The 22,829-nt window shown below is 40.6% G+C and overlaps 1 protein-coding gene across 3 annotated transcripts; it reads right to left on the reverse strand.

Annotated features, from left to right (window-relative positions):
• Nucleotides 1-1,262: 1,262 nt before the first annotated feature.
• On the reverse strand, nt 1,263-22,773 carry DNA2 (DNA replication helicase/nuclease 2). 3 transcript variants are annotated; one of them, XM_068196865.1, is made up of 21 exons: nt 22,652-22,773; nt 21,747-21,926; nt 21,171-21,354; nt 19,702-19,847; nt 18,111-18,236; nt 17,066-17,285; nt 14,377-14,494; nt 13,928-14,093; nt 12,535-12,729; nt 12,120-12,350; nt 11,070-11,186; nt 10,857-10,966; nt 9,666-9,775; nt 8,507-8,731; nt 7,233-7,426; nt 7,040-7,129; nt 6,755-6,947; nt 4,126-4,215; nt 3,333-3,515; nt 3,067-3,213; nt 1,263-2,470 (listed from the first exon to the last, which is right to left on the reverse strand). In XM_068196865.1, the coding sequence occupies exons 1-21, from the start codon at nt 22,660-22,662 to the stop codon at nt 2,414-2,416; spliced, it is 3,093 nt and encodes a 1,030-aa protein (XP_068052966.1). In that variant the 5' UTR covers nt 22,663-22,773; the 3' UTR covers nt 1,263-2,413. The 3 variants fall into 3 exon arrangements, with proteins under 3 accessions (XP_068052966.1, XP_068052964.1, XP_068052965.1); XM_068196863.1 differs by having other exon boundaries at nt 1,263-3,213; XM_068196864.1 differs by lacking the exon at nt 12,120-12,350 and having other exon boundaries at nt 1,263-3,213.
• Between the last annotated feature and the right edge of the window lie 56 nt (nt 22,774-22,829).

Genomic DNA, 22,829 nt, shown 5'->3' on the forward strand with positions numbered 1-22,829 from the left:
TAATATTCTTCTAGAAAAATCTGTGAGTTTAGTACCTTCAAAGGTAACGCGCTGGGAAACCAAAACCAGTATTTAAAAAAATATTATGTAAGTTTTTGGAGTTTAATTTTTAAAGGCCTTGGACTATGAATCTGGCTAGAAAAGAACCAAAACTCGCTGAGCTGTTTATCACCAAGCACGTTTGTCACATCCAGATGGGATCTCAGCTGATGCTTACTGCACCCTAAGCGCTACAATATGCTTTGCTTAATAACTATTCTTTCCTCGCACCTTTTTGGGCAAGGCTAACCAGCAAGCTGTCAAATAAAAAGGTGTTCTTTACCTTGCCCAGCTTCAGTGAGTGCACAAAACAGCACAAAGGGTGTCACTGCAAGGAAGGACCAAACCACAAGGGACGGAACACAGCCCATGGCGACAGGGACACTTCTTAGAGCCACCATTCCCACCTCTTACGAGGAAAAAGGAACCTATACGTTTAAACATTAAACAATTCTAAAATACTCACACCCTGATCCTGCTAGTCTGGCATAAAACAACTTCCTTTTTTTGCCATTTTTGGGAATCCCAGCAACACATAACTCAGCAGGCATGCATCTGCATGTTTTCCAGCAGCACCAACACTGCTTCTGCATGAGGAAGCTGTTTTGAAGGCAGCACAGAAAAAAGTGCTCCTTTACTGCTAGAAGATACTCACTTGCTCTGTATATTCATGGAAACACAGAGTGTTTTAGAGAATCACATCTCAGTTTTGTTTGAGACTACCAGAGCAAAACATGGTTTCACCTGTAGACTCAGGATCTGCTGCTCAGTGTAATTTTTACCACATGACAAGGAAGGATGTATTTTTTAAGTGGATAAGGAAATGTTCTTGTGTTTGTTTCTCATGCAACAACATGCATGATGGGATGGCAATACCCTTAATTTATTTATTAAGTTTTTAATAACATGCAAACCATTTCCTGGATAAGCATTGCTTGGTCTAAGAAAACAGATTAGCAAAATCTTAAGAGCTTTCTACGCACAGATCCTAAACACAGAAAGAAAATCCCTTCTAAAAAAGTATTCTGATGTCACTACTATAATAAAGAGTATATTTTACCCTATTTTTTCCATCTTTTGAAAGACCCAGAGCACGGGCACAGTTGATAAAGCATGTATTTTCACCTGAAAAAGGAGCATATCCTGTCGACTTTTCAGTTACTGTTGTACTGTTCTAAATATTTTCCTTGCATAAAGCGAAGTATTAACAAAGTATAAACAACTTTAACAAAACCAACAGCAAACTTTTATTACTTCAAACATTACAAAAAGTTAGGGAGCAGTTTAAAAGAGTGAAAATGCCCACATTTAACAAGTTTATCTGCAACTGTATGCACACAGCTACTTGACATTGATCAAGAGAAAACAAATGCTAATGATTCTGAAAAATCAAAAAAATGATGTTTCCACCAGCAGCCTTGGAAAGAAACTTCTCAGTCTCTTTGGTCTAGAATATGAGGTAGCACAAAGAAACCAACAGAGCTATCTCAAGTCAAAGGTGTTTTCTGTTGTTTATATGCCATCATCTTTAAAAAAATAGAACTTGAGCATGTAAGCTTCTCAGTCAGCAAGCTGCATGTCTAGTTTTGTTTCCTGGGAAATTTTTGTTTTGAAAACTACAGATAAACTGAAAACAAGAGTTCTACTGTGAAGCATTTCACTTCAGATTGATCTGCTGAACACATAAGTTAATAGCAGGGGATTAAGTGAATCAGCATCACATTTCTCCCTGAGGTATGCAAAATCAAGAGATTAGAAATGTCTTCAAGGGATCTTCACATGAGAGATTAATTACATTATGTATATAAATATAAATGACTTCAGCATTTTTAAAAGTGGGAGTAGACTTCAAAGGACAAGGTGAGGTTTTGAAGAAGAGGAAGAAGTTTTTTCTATTTTTTTTCCCAAACAGCACAACACAGCACCTTAATTAGGAATTCTAACAAATGGAATTATTGTATGTAAACGATGTTTTCAAGTTTTTAAAACCAAATTGAGCCCAGAAAACTGTGACTCAGTACAACCCTGGTTTACACTCCCTTCCTCTTCAAGTGCTTCCCCACTCACTTCTGCAGGTAACTGTTCATCGAGGTAACAGAGAATACAGCAATATCCAGTAGTGGAAGGAACAGAGTGCTCCATATTTCTGGTTTGTCACAAGTAAGCTGGGTGCTTTAGCTCTGTAACCATCAGCTTTTTCAAGAAATGTCTGTTATTCCACTGAAAGGAAACTTCCAAATACTTGAATGCTTCCTATTTTGGCTGCCTACCAAAACAGTGCACATCAGGACTGATACCCCAATTACCAGTTATTTACATTAAACAACAGCAGAAGAGAAGATACAAAGGCCTGCAAAACTTTTCATCTTCACACTCATAAGATGTTACACTTGTGGATACTTTCATGAGCCCCTGCAGGAAGATTCAAGATGTAGCAAGTTAAGGAAGCATTTTAACAACATTTTGCTTTCACAAAACCTGTTTGAATATGCATTGGTGTTTGCAAAGAAAGCAGTTAACAAGGTTCTTTTCTGTTTAAATAGGAGATGGAAACAGCAATAGCTAAAGCTTATTCAGTACAATGCCAGAGAGAAAGAAAAAATTACCAAATCATCTGAAAGTGACACTGTTTTCCTTTCCACCAAGATTATTCATGAAGCAGATGTGTTGAGTGGAAGAAGGCAGTCACACTGATGTTAAGATGCCAAGAAATTCAAAATTATCACAGGAAAAAATGCAAAAGCATTAAAAATTAAAAAATCAGGCCTCGAAATCAAAAAATGATGTCCAAGTTGACTTGCAAGTCAGCATTGACTTTTTCTGCTGCTGAAGACAGAGAAGGTTCTAAACCCATCCACTAGCTTTATCTCAAGCACACTTCTGGCAAATCTAATCAGCACATTTTGTGCTGTGTTGCCAATCACTGTTAAAAGTATAACCTAAATAATCAAAGACCTTCTCATTCTTACCTCAGATCTCAGTAAGTCAATCCTACCTTTCCCAAAGTAGCATGGAGAAAAAGGATATCATTGCTTGGGACTGCAAATGGCAGAGAAGCTTCTCCAGGGGAGGATAGCAGCACAGGGATGGAACACAGCCCACCATGACCAGCTTGTGCTTGGCTCTGGTGATAGCAACGTTCAGGCGGCGCCAGTCCTTCAGCAGGGTGCCAAGCTGCAAAAGAAATGGCACTTGCTTTTATTTTTCCTACTTAATGGACACAAACCACTCATCTTCAAAATGCATCCAAACTGCTAAAATTGACTGGAACAAAGTAAAAATGACCGACTTACATTTTCATCAGTACTGTTCCTAACAAAAGACACAATTATGATACTTTTGTCTCTTCCTTGGTATTTGTCAACCGTGTTAACTTCCACTCTGCTCTCCTTCCATTTTGCCATCAAATCAGTGATTGTTTTTAACTGATGTCTGTAGGGTGATATAATGCCAATGTCTGAGGGCTTACAGCCAGCCTGAATGAAGAAAATGGATAAAAAGTCTGTCACTGCAGTTGGCTTGGGAAACTCAGTACAGTCAGAAAGGTTCTTCTCATTCATTTTTTTATAAACAGTGCTGCAAGATATTGTATCTAAACTAATGGAACTGTAGGTGTAACTAGTATTAACTAAAGGAGATAGAAAACATCAGTTACTGCAAGCTCCCAAGCTTTGTCTTAACTTGGCACAAAGACAGATATCCTTGAAATCCTCATTTTTCTTTCTTCTTTAAACTGCAAGGTGAACACTCAGAGCTCCTGGTCTGCATTTCTGGATGAAATAAGGAGCAAAGGCAAATCCCCTCCCTTCCTTCCCAAGAAAGCCCTCATCTCTCAAAAGAATTTGGCATCCAGCTTTTGTTTTTTGCATCTCAGATCCAAGCAGGCAGGGGACAGGGAAAGGAATGCAGACCTCAGGCTCCCCACTACACAGACAATCTTCAATGAAGGCAATCTTCAATTTATCCTTAAATTTATCCTTAAGATTATCCCCAAGAGAGCTACCCAATACATACAGTCACCACTACTAAAGCAATGTAAAAATACTAAAGGTCTCCCTCCAAACCATGTAATAAAGTAAAAGATACCTTAATAAATAAGGATGTGAGGAAAAGGACTATTTTAGCTTCTGTCACATTGCTTATGCCACCTTTTTCTGCGTGTTCTGGTGCTGGGACCTTTAAAAATACAAACAGAAAATAATGACTTTTGCTGTCTGTAAAGGGGTACTATGTTCTGTCCCTAACTCACTGAGTCATATGTGGATTTATACTAATGGTATTCATTAAAGAAATAAAGTTAAATGCTAAATTTTACTAAACAGAAGAGCCTGTACTGTAAATCAACTTCAGAATACTGCATTTGCAAAATAAATCTGAACAATCCCCAAAATGAGTTTCTAGCACTAGTTTGTCACCTTAAGAAACTGACAAAGTTTAATCCTTTACAGTTCAGCATTATACATCCTAAATCAAAAAAACCCAAAATGGGCATTTTCCTGATGATAAGGTAAGATAGCAAAATATATTTTACATGGGACTTTTGTTTTAACACTCTCCATACAGCATTGTTTACAGTGAATTTTCTTCATTCCATGGCATAAAGGATAATTTTTTTGAATGTTTGAAAGCCTACATTTACAGCTACAGCAAGAACTATCCAAAATGGTAGTATTAAATTGTACCTAAACTCCCGACCTTTAAATAAAGGATTCACTGACTTTACCATTTCTTAACTATTACCTCCCATTCTCAGGAATCTCAGGATGTAAAATCTTGTCATTGTAGTGCCACAGTTTTGTCATTTTTTCTCTTTGCTTGACTCCTGCCTTCTCTAAAGTTGAAGTAGCAGCAATAGCAATGAAAGTGTGTTTGGAAGCCTCCAAACCCCATGTGCTCAAGTTCTCTTAAAGCAGAAGAGCACTGTTTTACTGCACAGTTAATTTCTGACCACACTGGCATTAGTGTAGCTAAAAACGACACAAAAATCATTTCAGGAAAGAAGTTCTGAAAGCCGTGTCATGCTTATGGTAACACATGCTTACATTTGTATTTCTCCTGTTCCCACAGGACACCAGCAGAACCACCAACAAAAACAACTTGGGCCTAGAAATTCCCAGGAGACTTGCCCGAAATCAAGGATGTCATTTTTCAAACTGCCAGCCCCAGGCTGTCAGAGAAGTGCAGACTGACACAGGGGTTGGCAGCAGAGAAACAAACAGATTTCCCACTGCTGTCACAAACGTGTTGCATTGTTAAGCAGAAAACAATAGAGGCTTTTTCTTCATTTTTTTTTAAGCCAGCATAATAAATGTAAGCTTCCTGGTGGTGTCATGGTGTTTTTTCCTCTTCCTTATTTCTCTGTTTGTATCCCTCCCTGCCAAGTCTACTTCTTCATAAGCATTTCATTATTACACTATAAACAATACAGGGGGGAAAAAGCCTACTACGAACTCAAAGGAAACAAAAGCTGGTTTTGTTTGTTGTCATCTTCAGTGGGGTTTTTTGCATTTCTCCCTTCATGACTGCCACAATACGTGGAGTTCTGACAAGAAGTCCAAAAGGAGAAATGACATTATAGCCTCATGTCTCAACAAATCTACAATATTTTGGAAATAAAAACTTTCCTCCTGGCTGCATGAAGAGGACAGCTGTCTTACACTTGAGATGGGCTTTCTAGGGAAAAAACTGGAACAGAAACTCTACTTTTTTCATTAGCAATTTTGCTATGATTACTAGATAAACAGTATTTCAGCCAGATTCTTATTAACAGGCCTCTTCCCTGGGACCAACTGTCTGCTTTCCTGGGAAAGGAACTGCAGCTGGCAAGGCATTCCTGGAAAATGTCTCTGTTTAGTTTAGACATTTTTAGAAATTTCTCTAAGTCATCAAAGTAAACACTGCTTGTTTTTAGGTCATTGAGAGATTCTATCAGAACTGTTGGAAAAAACCAGGAATCCTGCACAATGTCAAAGAGAGCATAGGAACACTGGTGAGTTCTCACCAGGGTTAGCATAAAAGTTGATATAATTATTGGCAAAACACAGTATTAATAGGAATCAACACAAAACCTGGTAAGAAGGAAGAAAGACTCAAATCATAATCCAATCACCAATTACAGTGACAATTACTGGAGACCACAAACAGGTACTAATTTATTAATCTTTTCCCCCATGCATTTAAACTCTTCCTCATTTTTCCTGCAAGTCAGTTTCTTTGCAGAATTTTTATCCACACTAGAATTTTACTTTCCCAGCAAAATTTTGGGTCTCCATGACAGGACACACCTGAACCAGTTTATTCATCCCTTACACTTCAATGTATAGAATGCCTGCAAAATGCCACAGAGAATTGCAGTTATTGCTGCCACTGGCACACAGCTTTGCCACCACTGACCCTCAGCCAATGGAAACAAGGCCATTCCCTGGTTCCAAGGACATCCAGTACAGCTACACACTTTGAATAGGAAGAACAAAGGTTAAAGTCCATTCAATATTTTCTGAAATAGTATCTAAAATCAAGTTTTCAGCTGTTCTCAGATGCCACGTTTCCAGCAGCAGCTGCACCACCCCTGCTCAGCTCTGCCAACAATGCCAACGATGTTTTTGTGCGCTGCACACTTCATATGATCCTGGAAAAACACTTCCTGAAGTTCCCTGCTTTACCCTGCCTAAGCTGAATGAAGCTTTACTTGTTGAAAGAGCATGATGAACTTTACCTTCTCTGTGTTCAGAAAACACACAGGTGTGTCTGGATCAAGGACTTCTTTCAGCCATGTCTTTGAAGCATCCCCAAAGTCCAGTTTCAATTTCTTTAGGTTGGGCAAGTTAACAGTGGCATTTGATACCTTCTCTGAGCCACATTCCAATTTGCCTTCATATACCAGCATGTTACTCAATGACATAATCTTACTAAAGATTTAAAAAACAAGAAAAGGCATAAAAACCTCACAATTTCAATCCCACATCAAGAACAAATTTTAATAAATAAATGTTGAAAATACCTATTCATTCTGTATTGCACAGTTAATTGGACAACAGCATTTTGGTTTTGTTCCAGCCTTTTAAATAAGCTTTCACTCATGCCAAGATCTCTGTTACAACAGAAAAACAAAAATCAAAATGTGTCAATCAGAACACTGCAAGAGCCTTCCCATAATCTGTGACTAGTAATTGTCCAGCAGCATTTTATCTTACCTGGCTTCAGCATTCAGCACAAGTGGAGGCAGCTGCTGATGATCCCCCACCAGCACAAACCTTTTGGAGCAGAACAGTGGGCCCAGGCAGACGAGCTGGCTGATCTGGGAAGCTTCATCCACAATACAGAAGTCAAATTGCTTCTGAACAAAGATGGGGTGATTTACTCCCATGCAAGACGTTGCTACCACTGGCTGAAAATTGAGACACACTTCAAGGATAAGGTACATTTTATATCCTTTAGCACTACATTCTCCACATTAAAAGAGAAAATATTGCCCATTAAACTGAACTAAACTGTAAAATCACAGAAATCAAATTATGAATCCTTGAAATCAGACCAGCATCACTTAGACATATATTGGCCTGACATATTCTTATATCAATTGCAAGTGAGAAACAAAACCAGCATTAGAGCAGACTGCAGGAAACTTGTTCCTGTCATGTGTTCAGAGTGATGCCAGGTTCTATTAATGGAGGGCGCTGAAACGACTACTGTGAAAAATCAGGTGGTTTGGGGTCTATTTTCAATACTGAAGAGAAGAAAAAACAACAACAGAAGCACAGTTCTTCCCACCGCTGCGCTTCCACTGCAATCCAAAATGACCAAAATAAGAAATGCTAAGTCATTCCCCTTATGCCTTCAGTCATTCCCCTGCAATACTTATCAATAAAAAGTAATTGGCAGCTTTTGTGAAGTTGGCATTTACTCCAACTACCATCAAACTTTATTCTTGCAGTGAATTTAATTTAAAGCTGCCACTGACTCATATGACCCAGCTCCCATTATGGTTTGCATTAACATTCATACAGACAGCACTAATCTGTCAATCAAAAATAAGGGTTTGGCCAGGTCAGCTCCACAGCATTCCACTTCTCTTCCCCATCTGCTGATTGTACTAATGGCACAAGGAGCACCAGTGGGAGGGAGAAGGGACAAACAGCAGCAGAATGTAAATAATGCTAAAGGAGGCTGCAGTAGCCCATTCACAAGACCTCAGATCAAAGCACTGGAGTCTTCGGGGCTTATTACTTACAATGATGAGTGACTTTGTGTGGACATAAACAAAGCTTCTCAACTTGCAGACTTAATGTGGGTCATTACTGGCTATAAAGAAATTGAAACAATGCAGAGGCTGAGTATCTCTTTCAGCTCAGATTTCTTGCAGCAGTACACACCCTTGGGATGGGATCCTTCTCTGCAGCATCCAAACAAAATTCTAATGTCGTTATCTTTAGTAATTTGAAGGCCTAGCAAAAAACATTTTTCTCACCTGACTATTATAGAGCTCTTCCAAATCTGTTACAGACTTAATTGATCTGGACCTGCAGATTTCTTCTTCTGTATATTTCCGAATATCTGGATGAACCTTCTGAGCTTGCCCCAAGCGCAAGAAACCAACTTTGAATTTGGCCAACTTCAGCAGGACATTGTCCACAGCCGTGTGTGTAAAACTGGTCAGAAGGACACTAAAGCCACAAGCAGAAAGAATTCTCACCTAATGAGTGGCAAAGGGAAAGAAAAGGACAAGCTGCTAAGGAGAAGCAGAAAAGGATTCATCTGCAAGAATCAACAATCCCAGGTTTGCTCAGGTGAAAAACTCATGGGGTTTTGGAGGGAGCCAATAATAAGCATGACTGGTATCAGTCTCCCAGGCCCACTGACAATGTGGGCAACAGCCCCAAGGGTTCCCACGGCCAGCAGGCTCACAGCACTGCTCAAACAGTGAGAGCCAAGAACCTGGATGCGCACTCCCAAGGAACTGCACGCCCAAGATCCCCACTGCAAGAGAAAGCCACGCAGCCCATTCCCACAGCACTGCTCTCCACGGCAATTCAGCCACTGGAGATTCGGGGAAATGGGCTGATCTGAAGAGAGCAGCAGCTGTCTGCCCTCCAGCCTCCTCTTTCCTCACGAGCTGATGGCAACTGGAAGCAGGATAATACTGCTCTTTCATTAAAAACTCACTCAGCCCACAGCCTGAATCCAGTATGCTCCTACAGTCCTTTCCTGGGGAAAAGAGAACCACCAACTGGAGATGGTAGCAGACTGCACATGGATTCAGCCCCACAGGTTCATACACTTTACAGTGGACAAGTTACTGGCTGCTCAAAGGAGTCCCTCTTTTGAGCTATAACTCAGGATTTCAAGACTAGCTGATTTTTGGAGCCAAATAATTTTAACACTAAAGCATCACAGAAATGATTAAATATCACACTTCAATCTCCTCCCTCCCACGTACATTCCTACAGAAGCAATAGACCATCCTACTCCACAAAATCCAATTTTAGTTCTACCAAATGCAGGGTAAGCAAAAAGAAGTGTGTTTTCATCCTTGAAATTATACAGATACTCTTAGATTAAGTCATGACACTATACAGTTGGTTTAATTTTATCCTCTAAAAATTAAACAGCAAGGTGCATGATCTTACTAGAGCGCATATTGTGGTCGTTTTTCCTGTTCCAGGCATACCCACAATAAGTGTGTAGTCTTTTGAAAGTAGCACTTGTTTCATTGCCTGTTTCTGAGGCTTATTTAGACCTTTCAGAAGAAAAAGCAAAATTAAATTACTATACTTCATCATAATTGTAATAATTACTAAAGTCACAGCAAAATTGTAATTTCCTCCTTCACTAAAGCCCTTAATAAAGATAAGAACTGAGCAAAGTCTGTAGGTTCTAATGAAGATATGACATTAAACATAATACATAAGATAAGTAGTAGAAGTTCTGCACTATGGTCCTAGAAATAAGTCACTGAAGACATTTTTATTTTTAGACCTTTTGTGACTTCTTTTTTCTAATATTTTAATTGGCCACCTCCATATATTGTGTCTGGGCATTTGTGTTTGGTGTTTGATCATACCACTTTCACATCCAAGCACACGGCTCACAGCAAGGGCTGATGAGCTGCACATACAGCAGCGTGTTGCTTAGAACAAACATCACAGCAGAGCTGGTTTGCCCCAGTCTGATGCAAACAAGCAGCATGCTTCAGCTATATGGACTAAGCAAAGCTCAAGCAAAATAAGACTTCAAACTGAGTTTTTATAAAAAACTCATTTAGCTCTAAGACAACTCAGTTAAATCTATGTTTCCACAGACAACCCTGTCAGAGAACAAGGAAATATTTCCACCAAATACAAGACACTGCCTCATACCTAAACAAGTTTTGTTTTTAAGTAAGTGCCACAAAGCATGATACCATAGAGCTGTCAACAAGTAAGAGTGATTGATTACACAAGTGAATGGTTCCACCAAAGCCCATCTCCCTCCCCTCCCTCAAGGTCAGCTTCCTCCATGCCAAGAGCTGTCTCGGTCCGTTCCTTCTGTAAAGGCTACAGAGGGAATCACAAGACCCTCTGTCTGCAACTGCACGCTGCAGCCTCCAGCAAAAGTGCAATAAAGCTGTGAACAAGGATCTGGTCAGGTCTTCCTGCGATTAAACGAGTCTTCAGCTACTTGGAAGACATGTGAGCCAAGAACTTGGTTTTAATTTTTAAGCTGAGAACTATCACAGGACCCCAAAGTAGGAAAAACTCCTAATATTTATAGCATGATAAATACTTTGGCTGTAGAGACGCACTACTAAGCAGAGTATTTTGGGGAAAGCCACTTTGTACCCTTTAAAATATTTGCAACAGTTTCCTTTGCCTCAGGAGGAAGGACAGAGCTCAAGTGCTGAATAAAACATGGTTTCTGGAAGTCAATTATCAAGTTGCGGAGCCTTTCACTGTGGATAAAAAAAAGACAAAACTGAGTTCAAATAAGAGTTACCAGTTGAGAAACTTCATCTGAAAATATTGAAAGTGTGAAATTAATTTGATTTTTCATACCTGACTGGGCAATCTTTCATCAATTTAGAAAGATTTTTAAAAGGGACTCCTGTACCAACATCTCCTTCATCATGATCCAACCTAAATACCGTGTTCTTGGGGAGGTTTGACAAATTCCTGAAGGATGACAAGAACATGGATAAAATAATTTTATTGATTAAAGACTTATTACTACATGTTAAATGGTATCTTCCAAAGATCCCAGAGTGAATCAACAGCTAATTGAAATTCAGTATTAACTGATCTAAAGAAAGCATGATCCCAATGAGGGATAATAAAACATATGCCAAATTTAAAGACAAAGAAATGAAAATGAAAATTACTATTAACACAGTAATCACTGTATCCATATAGATTCATGCTAGACATGTGAGTAAATCGAGTTAAAATGTGCTTTTATTCAAACAACCTGGTTAAATAGACAGGCATATATACTGGCCAAGTACTGGCAGTTTCAATCAAGGCAAGAGTACTTCTGAAGGGTACGACTCCAAAACCAGTGATGCCTTGTGAAGGCTGGCCTAGAACAGAGACTAGATGGAGCTAAAGAATAAAGCAGGGATTTATTAAAAGGCCACAGTGGATCCACTTTGGGCAGCACAAGAGCCCAGCCAGGGCTGCACCCAGGATGAACCAAAATGGTCACAAAATGCACGACCGCTCACGGGGGCTCTCACTTTGATCAGTTCTGCTCCATTTGCACATTGGAGTTCATTGTCCAATTCCAGCTTCAGGTTATGAAGCCCCATCCTGCTTGTTTTTCTCTCTTCACATTGTTTGAGATTTGGATCATTTGTCCTCGGTCCTCAGCTGAAGAGGGAATTGTTTTGTCTCCCTGCTCTGAGCAGAGAGCTCACCACCCCTTAATGTGAAGCCCAGACCCACACACTAAAGCAGCACAGAATCTGAAAAACATAAAAGCTAAAACCTGAGGCATCACCAGTAGGAAGAGTCAGGACATGTCACAGCTTTTTGGACACCTAGCAGCACCCTTCCTCAAGGCAGTGCCAGAGTGTTTGCAAACAGATACTTTTCTTTTTATCTTATTACCTGCCCAACAAACAGGAGACTTTTGTTCCACTGACTTCTCTAACATAGCCAGTAGCCAAACCAAGTAAACCCTTTTCCTCTCCACTCACAACCACTCGATCACCAGTCAACAGGTTTGTCCCAGGTATGGCACCATTTCTACGCTGGAAAAAATGTAAATACTGTCCCTCAGAAACTTCATGGACTTCATCAACTCTGATCATGTTTCCAACACAATCTCCCGCCTTCTCTCTGAAGGTATTAAAAAAAGAAATATTTTAATATTAAGATCCTCTCTGTAAGAGAACTATTAAGAAAAAAAACCCCACAAGTTAAAAAACCATACTACCCACAACCAACCATCAAAACCAAAATACAAAACAAACAAAAGGAAGGAAGGAAGCATCATTGGCATGAGTTTAGAAATAAACCTTACCTCTCGAAAGAAGGTGTCATCCATATATTTTTATATCCCTTTTTATGCTCTCCACTTTGCAGCTCCAAGGTTAACATCAGATACCAGAGGCTGAAATACTCCAAGTGGGAGGGTTTCAGGTGCTGGGTCTCTCTGTCAATGACAGGCACCAAAGAAGGAGGAAAGGCCACACTTTCCATCTTCTGCTCCACAGCTCTAGGGATAGAACCAGCCACAGGAAAGGCTCAGCCTGCCTTTTTCACCTGCAAGTCCATATGTACGTAACAACAATCCAAATAGCTACTGTAACATACTAGACAGATTAATTTATTGTTACTTGAATAAAGTAGAATCTGTAGCCTTTGTTCAGATCCATAATCTTGTATGAGTAACTTCACATCATCTCTAAGATTTTGAAGGGCAGTAAGTTAATCAAAGACCAAATAAAGGCATTTCAAAGACAGTAACATACACATTTATGGAGTCTACCTTTAACTCCTTTCACTGTAACATACAAATACTATTTTGACATCTAGCTAAGCAATGGGGATTTAATAGTTAATACACAAGCAAACTTCAAGTCAACTTATTCCAAAACTAAGCATCAATAGATATTATACCAAATCATGGATATGACCAGAGAGAGAAAAGCTTATTCAGAAGTAAATAGCTATCCAGCTGTAATCCTGCTGCTGCAACAATTGAGTATTAGAAGCAGGACTTCACAGAAACATATCATGTATCCCCACAAAGCTCCCTCTACATACACTTTTACCCCTATAATTTTAAAACCAATCAGGCATTCTATTTCCACAAGACTACCCCAAAGGCTCTCCTTTTCTAACAAACCTCATTTAATCTCTTCCACATACAATTCTGGTTGTTTTTGTGCAGCATAGAGACTAAAACTTTTAACAGCTGTTAAAACAACTCAATAAATTGAGTGAAATTTTATAGAGTATTTGCTCACTACTTCTGTTGACCAGGAGATGCAATAACACTACAGCAGAGAAGTGTCAATGTAGTACTTGTGTCATACCCTACAGGGAAACAATCTTCTACAGAATGAACCTGAAAAAGTGGTTCTCCAGCCAGAACTCAGGCCCAAAGACTGCCTTTTCCAGAGAACTGCAAGAATACTGCTTTTTAAACAGATCTGTTACTGTCATCAAGTATTTTGTTGAGACTTACCTCAGATTTTGTCTTGCAGAAAGTGTACCTGAGTAAACATATTAAATCTTTGTGAAATCAGGAGCTGACTTATAAAAGTTATAGAGAAATCTGTGGAAGATTCTTTTGGGGTGGAAAAGTCTTCAATATATACAAAAACTGTCAGCCACAAAAATGAAATTATTATATCAAAAGATACAATTATTCAATCTCATTTAAAAACATTAGTCAGACTTTTTTTTACCTGCTGTATAGAAAGCAGTTGTGCATTTGGGAGCAATATTTGCATGTTTGACTGTCATCAATCACAGGAGGCAAAGCAGCAAGTTGTGAATTCTGCCTTCCCACATCAGATTTATAGGTACTGTGTGTTAAGTAGAAGGCCACATGATTTCTTAACTTCATTAGTTCTGTCAAGAAAAGGATAAACTAAGCTGATGTTTTTGCTCGTAACAATTTTTACCTCCAAAGTAATTAGCTATCAACTTTTAGTCAACTAAGAACTGATTATTCACAAAGAGCAAAGTTGTTTAATAAAACAACTGAATTTTTAACATAAGCTTAGTAACATTATAACAAGTGAAGCATCCCCAAGTACAGCTATTTCCATAAGAGTAAACTTAACAGTTATAAAGAAAGATTTCAGTAATATTTAAGAGAATTATGGTTTCCAGAGAAGGGGAACAACTTTACCTCTTCGGTCCATGCGAGCTCCAGAAACGGGATACATTGTACCAGTTTTTAGATAAAGAAGAAATCCAGCTTCAGGATCTACTCTCCGCTCTAAATTCAACAACGTGTACAGAATAACCTGCAAATATATACATAAATACATATATACATACTGGAATACATATTATTCCAGCGTAGTTGTTGTGGTTTAAACCCAAGCAGCAACCAAGTACCACATAGCTGCTCACTCACTTTCCCCATCCTTGCTGAGGGTTGAGATAAAGACAGTCTACTAGAGAAAAGAAAAGCCACAGATACAAGCAAAGCAAAACAAGAAATTCATTCATGGCTTCCTGTGGCTGGGCAGGTGTTCAACCACCTGTGGAATGGTGCCTTGAGAAGGCAAAACTCCATCACTCCAAACCTTGGAGTGCCCCTCACCCTTCCTCCTTCTTTCCCCCACCTTAGACAGCAAGAATAATGATCAGCTACATGGTCTAGAACACCCCTCTGATCCCTGGGGTCCCCTGTCCTGGCTGTGTCCCCTCACTTCCCATCACCTCCAGGCTTTTCCCCAGCCTGGCCCTGCGGGGAGCAGCAAAGGCCTTGGCTCTGTGTGAGCCCTGCTCAGCAACAACAGCAACATCTCTGTGTTATCAACCTGTGCTCTGCAACAACAGCAACATCTCTGTGTTATCAACCTGTGCTCAGCCACAACAGCAACATCTCTGTGTTATCAACCTGTGCTCAGCAACAACAGCAACATCTCTGTGTTATCAACCTGTGCTCTGACACAACAGCAACATCTCTGTGTTATCAACCTGTGCTCAGCAACATCTCTGTGTTATCAACCTGTGCTCAGCCACAACAGCAACATCTCTGTGTTATCAACCTGTGCTCAGCCACAACAGCAACATCTCTGTGTTATCAACCTGTGCTCTGCAACAACAGCAACATCTCTGTGTTATCAACCTGTGCTCTGCAACAACAGCAACATCTCTGTGTTATCAACCTGTGCTCAGCAACAACAGCAACATCTCTGTGTTATCAACCTGTGCTCTGCCATAACAGCAACATCTCTGTGTTATCAACCTGTGCTCAGCCACAACAGCAACATCTCTGTGTTATCAACCTGTGCTCAGCAACAACAGCAACATCTCTGTGTTATCAACCTGTGCTCTGACACAACAGCAACATCTCTGTGTTATCAACCTGTGCTCAGCAACATCTCTGTGTTATCAACCTGTGCTCAGCCACAACAGCAACATCTCTGTGTTATCAACCTGTGCTCAGCCACAACAGCAACATCTCTGTGTTATCAACCTGTGCTCTGCAACAACAGCAACATCTCTGTGTTATCAACCTGTGCTCAGCCACAACAGCAACATCTCTGTGTTATCAACCTGTGCTCAGCCACAACAGCAACATCTCTGTGTTATCAACCTGTGCTCTGCAACAACAGCAACATCTCTGTGTTATCAACCTGTGCTCTGCAACAACAGCAACATCTCTGTGTTATCAACCTGTGCTCAGCAACAACAGCAACATCTCTGTGTTATCAACCTGTGCTCTGCCATAACAGCAACATCTCTGTGTTATCAACCTGTGCTCAGCCACAACAGCAACATCTCTGTGTTATCAACCTGTGCTCAGCAACAACAGCAACATCTCTGTGTTATCAGCCTGTGCTCAGCAACAACAGCAACATCTCTGTGTTATCAACCTGTGCTCTGACACAACAGCAACATCTCTGTGTTATCAGCCTGTGCTCAGCCACAACAGCAACATCTCTGTGTTATCAACCTGTGCTCAGCCACAACAGCAACATCTCTGTGTTATCAACCTGTGCTCTGCAACAACAGCAACATCTCTGTGTTACCAACCTGTGCTCTGCAACAACAGCAACATCTCTGTGTTATCACCCTGTGCTCAGCCACAACAGCAACATCTCTGTGTTACCAACCTGTGCTCTGCAACAACAGCAACATCTCTGTGTTATCAACCTGTGCTCAGCAATAACAGCAACATCTCTGTGTTATCAACCTGTGCTCAGCAACAACAGCAACATCTCTGTGTTAGCAGCCTGTGCTCAGGAACAACAGCAACATCTCTGTGTTATCAGCCTGTGCTCTGCACAAACCCAAAACAAGGCCCACATTTACCTACTGTGAAGAAAACTATTGCTAACCCCAGTCAAAACCAGCACAGCATTAAAACCAAAACAGATTCTAAACTGTGTTTAGTTCTTCCACAATTTATATGGCTAAACAGCCATTATTGTCAAAAGTCTTCTAGAAGCTCTTAGTAAGAACTTCACCAAGGATTTATATTAAAAGGTATCTTTAAAACTTTATCTCAAGGCTGCTACCTCTCTAAATCAGGCCAGCTATATGGAAATATGTATAACCCTACTTCCTGAAACAGTTTACTTCAACCTCCTTATTTGAATGTAGTGAGAAAAGACTAAAGAACAGATATTTCAGGATAAAACCCATAGCTGTACTTGAAGGTGGTAAATGTACTTCTTACTACTAAGTTCACTTTAATTTTATACCAGCAGCTTTGGGCACACCAGGATGAGCTATCCATGAATTTAGATTATACCACATACAAAGTGTTTCATACTCATAAGAGAAAATAGATCACCTAACAAAAAAGTACACACAGCCACTGAACAGTGACAGTGAAATTAGACATTTGGTGCTCGTACCTGACTTCTGTGCTCTATGGAGTTTGATTCCTTGCCAGACTTGAGCTCTAAAGGCATTATCCGAGACTGTACTCCAGACTGGCAATGGATTTTCACCCTGGCTGTAACATCAATCTTTCCCTTCAACCCAAACCTGGGAGACCAGATAGTCTCTTCAATGTCCAAGATATCTACAACCTCTATCTTAGAAGATACATCTTCTGTTTTTCCACCATTTGACCTAGGAAGAGAATTAAGCCAGAAGTTAACAATTTCACTTAATTATTAATATTTAAACATTAAAATGTGTTGCAACTAAATATATAATATATCTGCATTACAAGTGGCCATTAGACACTAACTTTAGGAATAAAATGCACTGAGTCTCACTCAAACTAATCTTCCCATTAACAGAGGAAGCAACATATCAGAAACTAACTTCATTTAGTTTTGCTATTCACCTAAATTTCAAAGTTAAAATGAGACTTGAAACTGTTTTTAATAGTTTTTGGTCTTTTCTCAATAACCACACTCTATCATACACTTGACAGTAGCATATAGGCTTTACTCAGACCTGCCATTTCACTGAAACTTTACCACCCTGTGGTTATTACAATTAATAGCAAGAAGCTACAGACAAGAAGAGCTCAGCAGCAGTTGAGTAAAATCACCATTTCACCAAAGAAATAATTTTTAGTCAAGAACACCATTTGATTAATAGTTTCACGTTCTGATTTGCAGTCTTGCTCATACCTACAGTAACTCCTAATTTAGTCAGCAGCTCAAATACCCTTGGCTCTTCTGCTCACTAAAAGCTCTGGTTTGTACCATGCTGTTCACAAGGATTTTAAGATTTTGAAGTCAGTTCACCCTCAGGCTTCATGTCTTGCCCAGTACTCACAATGGCAGCTAAACACGGCAGCACAAGGTCAGCTCTATGGTCAGTGAGGCCATGAACTAGCTCCACATCACCCAACAGATGTGCATAAGAAGTTCTAAAAATTTCAAGTGAACTAAACAAGATATACAACATAGAATGGTTTAAAATTTCATTCTGGCTTCTTACAGTTTTAGCTGCATTTTGTTTTGGTTTGCTGGATTGTGCATGAAGTCTTCTGCCCACTTAAAAAATGATGGCAAATATTCTTCTACTTCTTGTATTATTTGTGCTTGTTTCAGATTTAAGAGATACCTAAAAAAAACCCAAACATGCACATTAAGGAAACAAAGGATTAAATCTGCTGCTGGTACCAAAGAGATTTGCCTCGAGTAGCAACAAGATCATTGGAAGTAACAGTCAAGTTTTTATAAATATCTATAAACTGTAGATAACAGGTGCATAGAGGTTCAACTCAATTCCTAAAACTATTAACTGAACATCTATTACAAGAGATATACTATACCAGAATATCCATTTCTGATGTAACCTTTGAAACAACAGGTACAGCACACTGAGAGCATCAGCATGGCAGATGTGATGAAACAAAACTAACAGTCTGAGTGCAGGGAAGGAGTACCAGACTCAGGCATTTAAAAATGGCTATTCCTACAATTCATGCAATGTTGAAAAAAAAAAAATAGAAGACCATTTGCTTTTAGTCTGGATATCCTCATCTGCTCCTTACAGGCATTTTGACAGAACGTGACACAGAATCTAATTGTGTGGCATTAGATAATTCAGTGCTGGCAATCACTGGGAATAATGTCATTATTCTACAGCAACAGAAATACAAATGGATTTTGCACAAAAAGGTTCATAGGAGTGCAAATGACCACAAGCAGCAGACTTATGCAACTTATTTTTCCATGCCAATAAGCAGTAGCCTACATATGCAAAAAGGAATTGCATATTAACAGTTTCATGGAGGCCCAGAAGGACATAGAGGCCTTTAAGTAGTCTTAGCAGCCACAATTCAAAATATTATCTTCATAACAGAACTAAGAGTAATAAATCTTGCCACTACAACTTTAACTTCTGACTCATCTGGGGCCAACAGACACTGATATTGCCCAACATACAATTTAAAACAGGCTATATATAATGACTTTTAATTTACATGAGTAGAATTGTATTTTAATCAAGCCTGCAGTTACATGTTAAAACTGACAGCCATTCATCTTCCCACTTTCTCAGGGAAATATTAAGCATTGCCTAGCATTTCTATCAGCTTTGCTGAGAAAATAAGTTAAAGGTCTTCTAACAACTGAGACTTTAAGTAACCTGATAGAGATACGAAATTAACAGACATTCAGTTCTTCGTCAGTCACAAGGCTCTAGGCTCACTGCTGAGGATCATAATTAACTATTTGTCCCATTCAAATCAGCTTTGGGAGATGCCTAGAAATCTAATGTTACAGACACAAACACTGCAACCTGCTTGGCCTACAACTAAAAAAAAAAACCCTGCCACATACAGTTACTCCAAAAGACTAGCTCAGATATATAGAAGTAGCTCAGCAGGGAAGGCAAATAAAATTAAACTATCAAAAGGGGAATTATCTTACTAAAAGATCCCCGATTTCCATTAAGCAAAGTCATTTGGCAGAATACTCTCCTGATACCAGTGCTACATTTTTTAAAGTACAACTTAATCTGCTAGTTCTAAGTGTTCCTGCCCTGTCTTCCAAACATAAAAGGCAGCTGTAATGCTACTTACATTTCTTTGAGGTACTTTTGTCCATACACGATTTTATTTGCTAGTTCTTGCACCTTTTCTTGTGTCAAGTTATTGGTTACTGATTGCTGGAAGATGTCATGAAGAATTGTCCCAACGAGCATTTGGTGCGAACCCGACTCGGAGCCCTGCAACAGATGTCAGCATCCTTGAAGATTTATGCCCATTTCATGCCAACTTCTCTGCAAATTTCTGGGTTTTATTTGCTGCACATCAAGGCCTGCATTTATTTAACTACAAGATGATGACAGCTTTCACCTCACTAATGGTTATCTAGTCAAACGTGCCTGTGAGAGCAGCTGAATTGAAGTGGGTCTCACCTATTGCTTTATCCCAGCCCTGACAATGTCAGGAAACAATCTCTATGTGATTGGCAGGTGAGAAACAAAGGCACAGATTAAAATAAACCTCTGAGAAAGTTTTGCCTGCGGGCATTTCCTAATGCAAACACGTACCTTTACAGTCTTATACAGATTTCTTGCACGAAGCAGTTTCCTGTCTGTTACCAGCTCCCAGCAAAATCATCCCATGTATCACCAACATGGCTCAGAAACCCATCAGCAGGGCTGGGCTCTGGAGACTCACAAGAACTGAAAGTGGTAGTAAACGACCTTTACATGAGTCACTACCAAACAGCTGGAAACCTAAACACTGTGGTATTATGGATCTCTTACAGACCAGTGGATTGCACTCACAACAGGTGGATGGCGTTATCCCAGTCAGGACCCTGTGCACTGTCTCAACAATTATTGTATCCCCCTTACTCCTCTAATAAAAGGTTGAAGACCATTTTATAGTCTTAATCTCCTGTACTTAGTTTTCTTGTTCCAGTCACAGGTTCCCAGCCAGGCTGTTTACCACTCTATTAAAATTTCCTTATTCATTTGGATTTATATTCCTATCATGTCTGGAAGTTTTCATCAGCTGAAACTGGCAGCTGCTGCTTCTCTATTTATCAGCATATTTCTCAGGTATCAGCAAGGATACTACCACTAGACATTTCTCCTCTTTCCAAGATCAAGCAGCTGGATTCAGACTCCAGAGTTAGCCCACACCAATTATTAACTGAATTAGCTAAATTTTTCAGAAGCTGTTAACTTGGCCAAGTGTGGTTATATTTTCATCTGGATGGCAAGAGGCATGTCCCTCACAAAGGATTCATATCCACACAAAATGTGGCAAGAGATTATCAAAAAAATTATCAGAATTATAAGTGGAAAGCCCAGGTCATTAGCCCAGTAGCTGTATTAAGAATACTGCATTATTTCAGGTGCAAGTCTCAAAAAAACAAGAGAAGTTCAACCAGAGACAGTTTCCACCCCAAATTATTCTGTGTTGTAAACATTATGAATTGCTAATAATGACATTTCTAACAGCCAGATTTAACACTGAGCTGGGCCACCAGTGCCGGTGGAACAGTAACTCACCGACAGTGTGGAATTGACACTCACCCTGAAGCGTTCACTCAGCACTGCCCTCCTCATGCAGCGGATGCTGCTGGAGATGGTGGTGCCCGAGAGCAGCAGGTCTGGGTACAGGACCAGGTATCCACTCTGGGCATTGATGACCCAGGTGCCAGAGCTGCACTCCCCTTCCAAATGAACAATGTCCCCTGGAACCACCGGGACAGACTCCCTGCAAGGGAATACACCCACACAACCAGTGTTTGCAAATGACAGGCACAGTGTGTAAGAAATATCACGTTCACAGAGCAGATTCAACTTTCTTTGAAATGCTGGGTTGGGTTTTTTAAGAAGTTGACCTAAAAAATCCTGAAAGTGAATAAAGGCATTTTTACAATGACAAAACTGCAAGGTAGCAATGCCCACTCAACACACATCAGGTCTCTCAAGACGATCTCCATTATGCCAGCATACTAATAATATCACATTAAACAAAGGTTCTTTCAGGATCCCATATCACTTTTAAGGCTGTAAAACTCAACTCACAGACAACACAAACAAAACCGAGTTAATAATCCAGTATTTCATTCTCTTTTCAAACATCTATGTATCTGTGTGGATTACCAGCCACTCCTAAGGATGCACAGTTCTGTATCTTCCAGTGAGGGGGAAGCTGTAATTGTCAAGTGTTTCTCAGGGTCACTTCCATTTCTCTGTATTACGCTGACCTCCAGCACACGGTATCTGTTGTTCAGCCCATTCTTCAGGATCTTATCAGGTGAGTGAGACACTTTCTTCTGAAAACTGAAGGAACAGCTAATTACAGAGAATACCGTACTGTTTGAAAACAGCCGACCTACATACAAAAAGAGGGAAAGCTTCAACCATAAACCAAATTTTACTCCTCTTCAATTGTTATAAATATTGTGCTTGGGTTTTTTTCTTTAGTTCTGTACAGGTAGAGTGTAGGAAATCTCTATAAATATTAAGCAACTTGCTATTCATTACAGTTAGTGCTTCATTTTTGTGCCCACATATCCACAAGCACTAGTAGACTATAGCTGTACTGCAAACCCTGTGCTTGTGAGAAAGCTCGTACCTCCCTGCACGCACGAACGCACGAACTCCCACAGCCACACGAACACCTCGAACACGGAGCAGTAAACTTTTACCCATGACCTGAAGCTGTTTAGAAAACTGATGCTCAAGGCTCAGTTTCCAACAGCCAAACCGTGAGACAGAGCGGCCAAACCTGCCGCTCTCCTGTCACCGAGCGATGCCTGGGGGAGCTGCGCGGCGGAGGGCAGAGCCGCCGCCGGGGCCCCGCGGGCCGCCGTGCCCAGCGCCGGGCTCCCCTCGCCGGTTATCCCCGGCAGCCCCGAGCGCTCCCCACCCCGAGGAAGGCCGGCGCGGCTCCGTCAGCCCTCAGAACCCCATCCCGCCTTCCCGCGCCCGGAGCCGCGAGCGGTCTGGAAGTTCAAACCCCCCGCGCTCCCGGCCGTCTCCGCCCAGCTGCGGCTCCCCGCTACCTCTCGGCCATGGGCAGGTCCCGTGCGGCGCTGGGCTGGGCTGGGCTCGGCCCGGCTCGGCTCGGCTCGGTTCGGCCCGGCCCGGTTCGGCTCGGCTCGGCCCGGCTCGGCTAGGCTAGGCTCGGCTCGGCTCGGCTCGGCTCGGCTAGGCTAGGCTAGGTTAGGCTCAGCTCGGTTC

The sequence above is a fragment of the Anomalospiza imberbis genome, chromosome 8 (genome assembly GCF_031753505.1).
Source record: "Anomalospiza imberbis isolate Cuckoo-Finch-1a 21T00152 chromosome 8, ASM3175350v1, whole genome shotgun sequence".
NCBI lineage: Eukaryota > Metazoa > Chordata > Aves > Passeriformes > Viduidae > Anomalospiza > Anomalospiza imberbis.

Bases quoted from the DNA above. Each gene is read 5' to 3' on its own strand.
- DNA2 (XM_068196865.1), bottom strand. The intron at 3,516-4,125 runs GTATCTTTTACT...TTCTTCATTCAG, and splicing joins TCACATCCTTATTTATTAAG to GCTGGCTGTAAGCCCTCAGA. The intron at 2,471-3,066 runs ATATCCTTTTTC...TTAACTTGCTAC, and splicing joins ATTTGCAGTCCCAAGCAATG to ATCTTGAATCTTCCTGCAGG.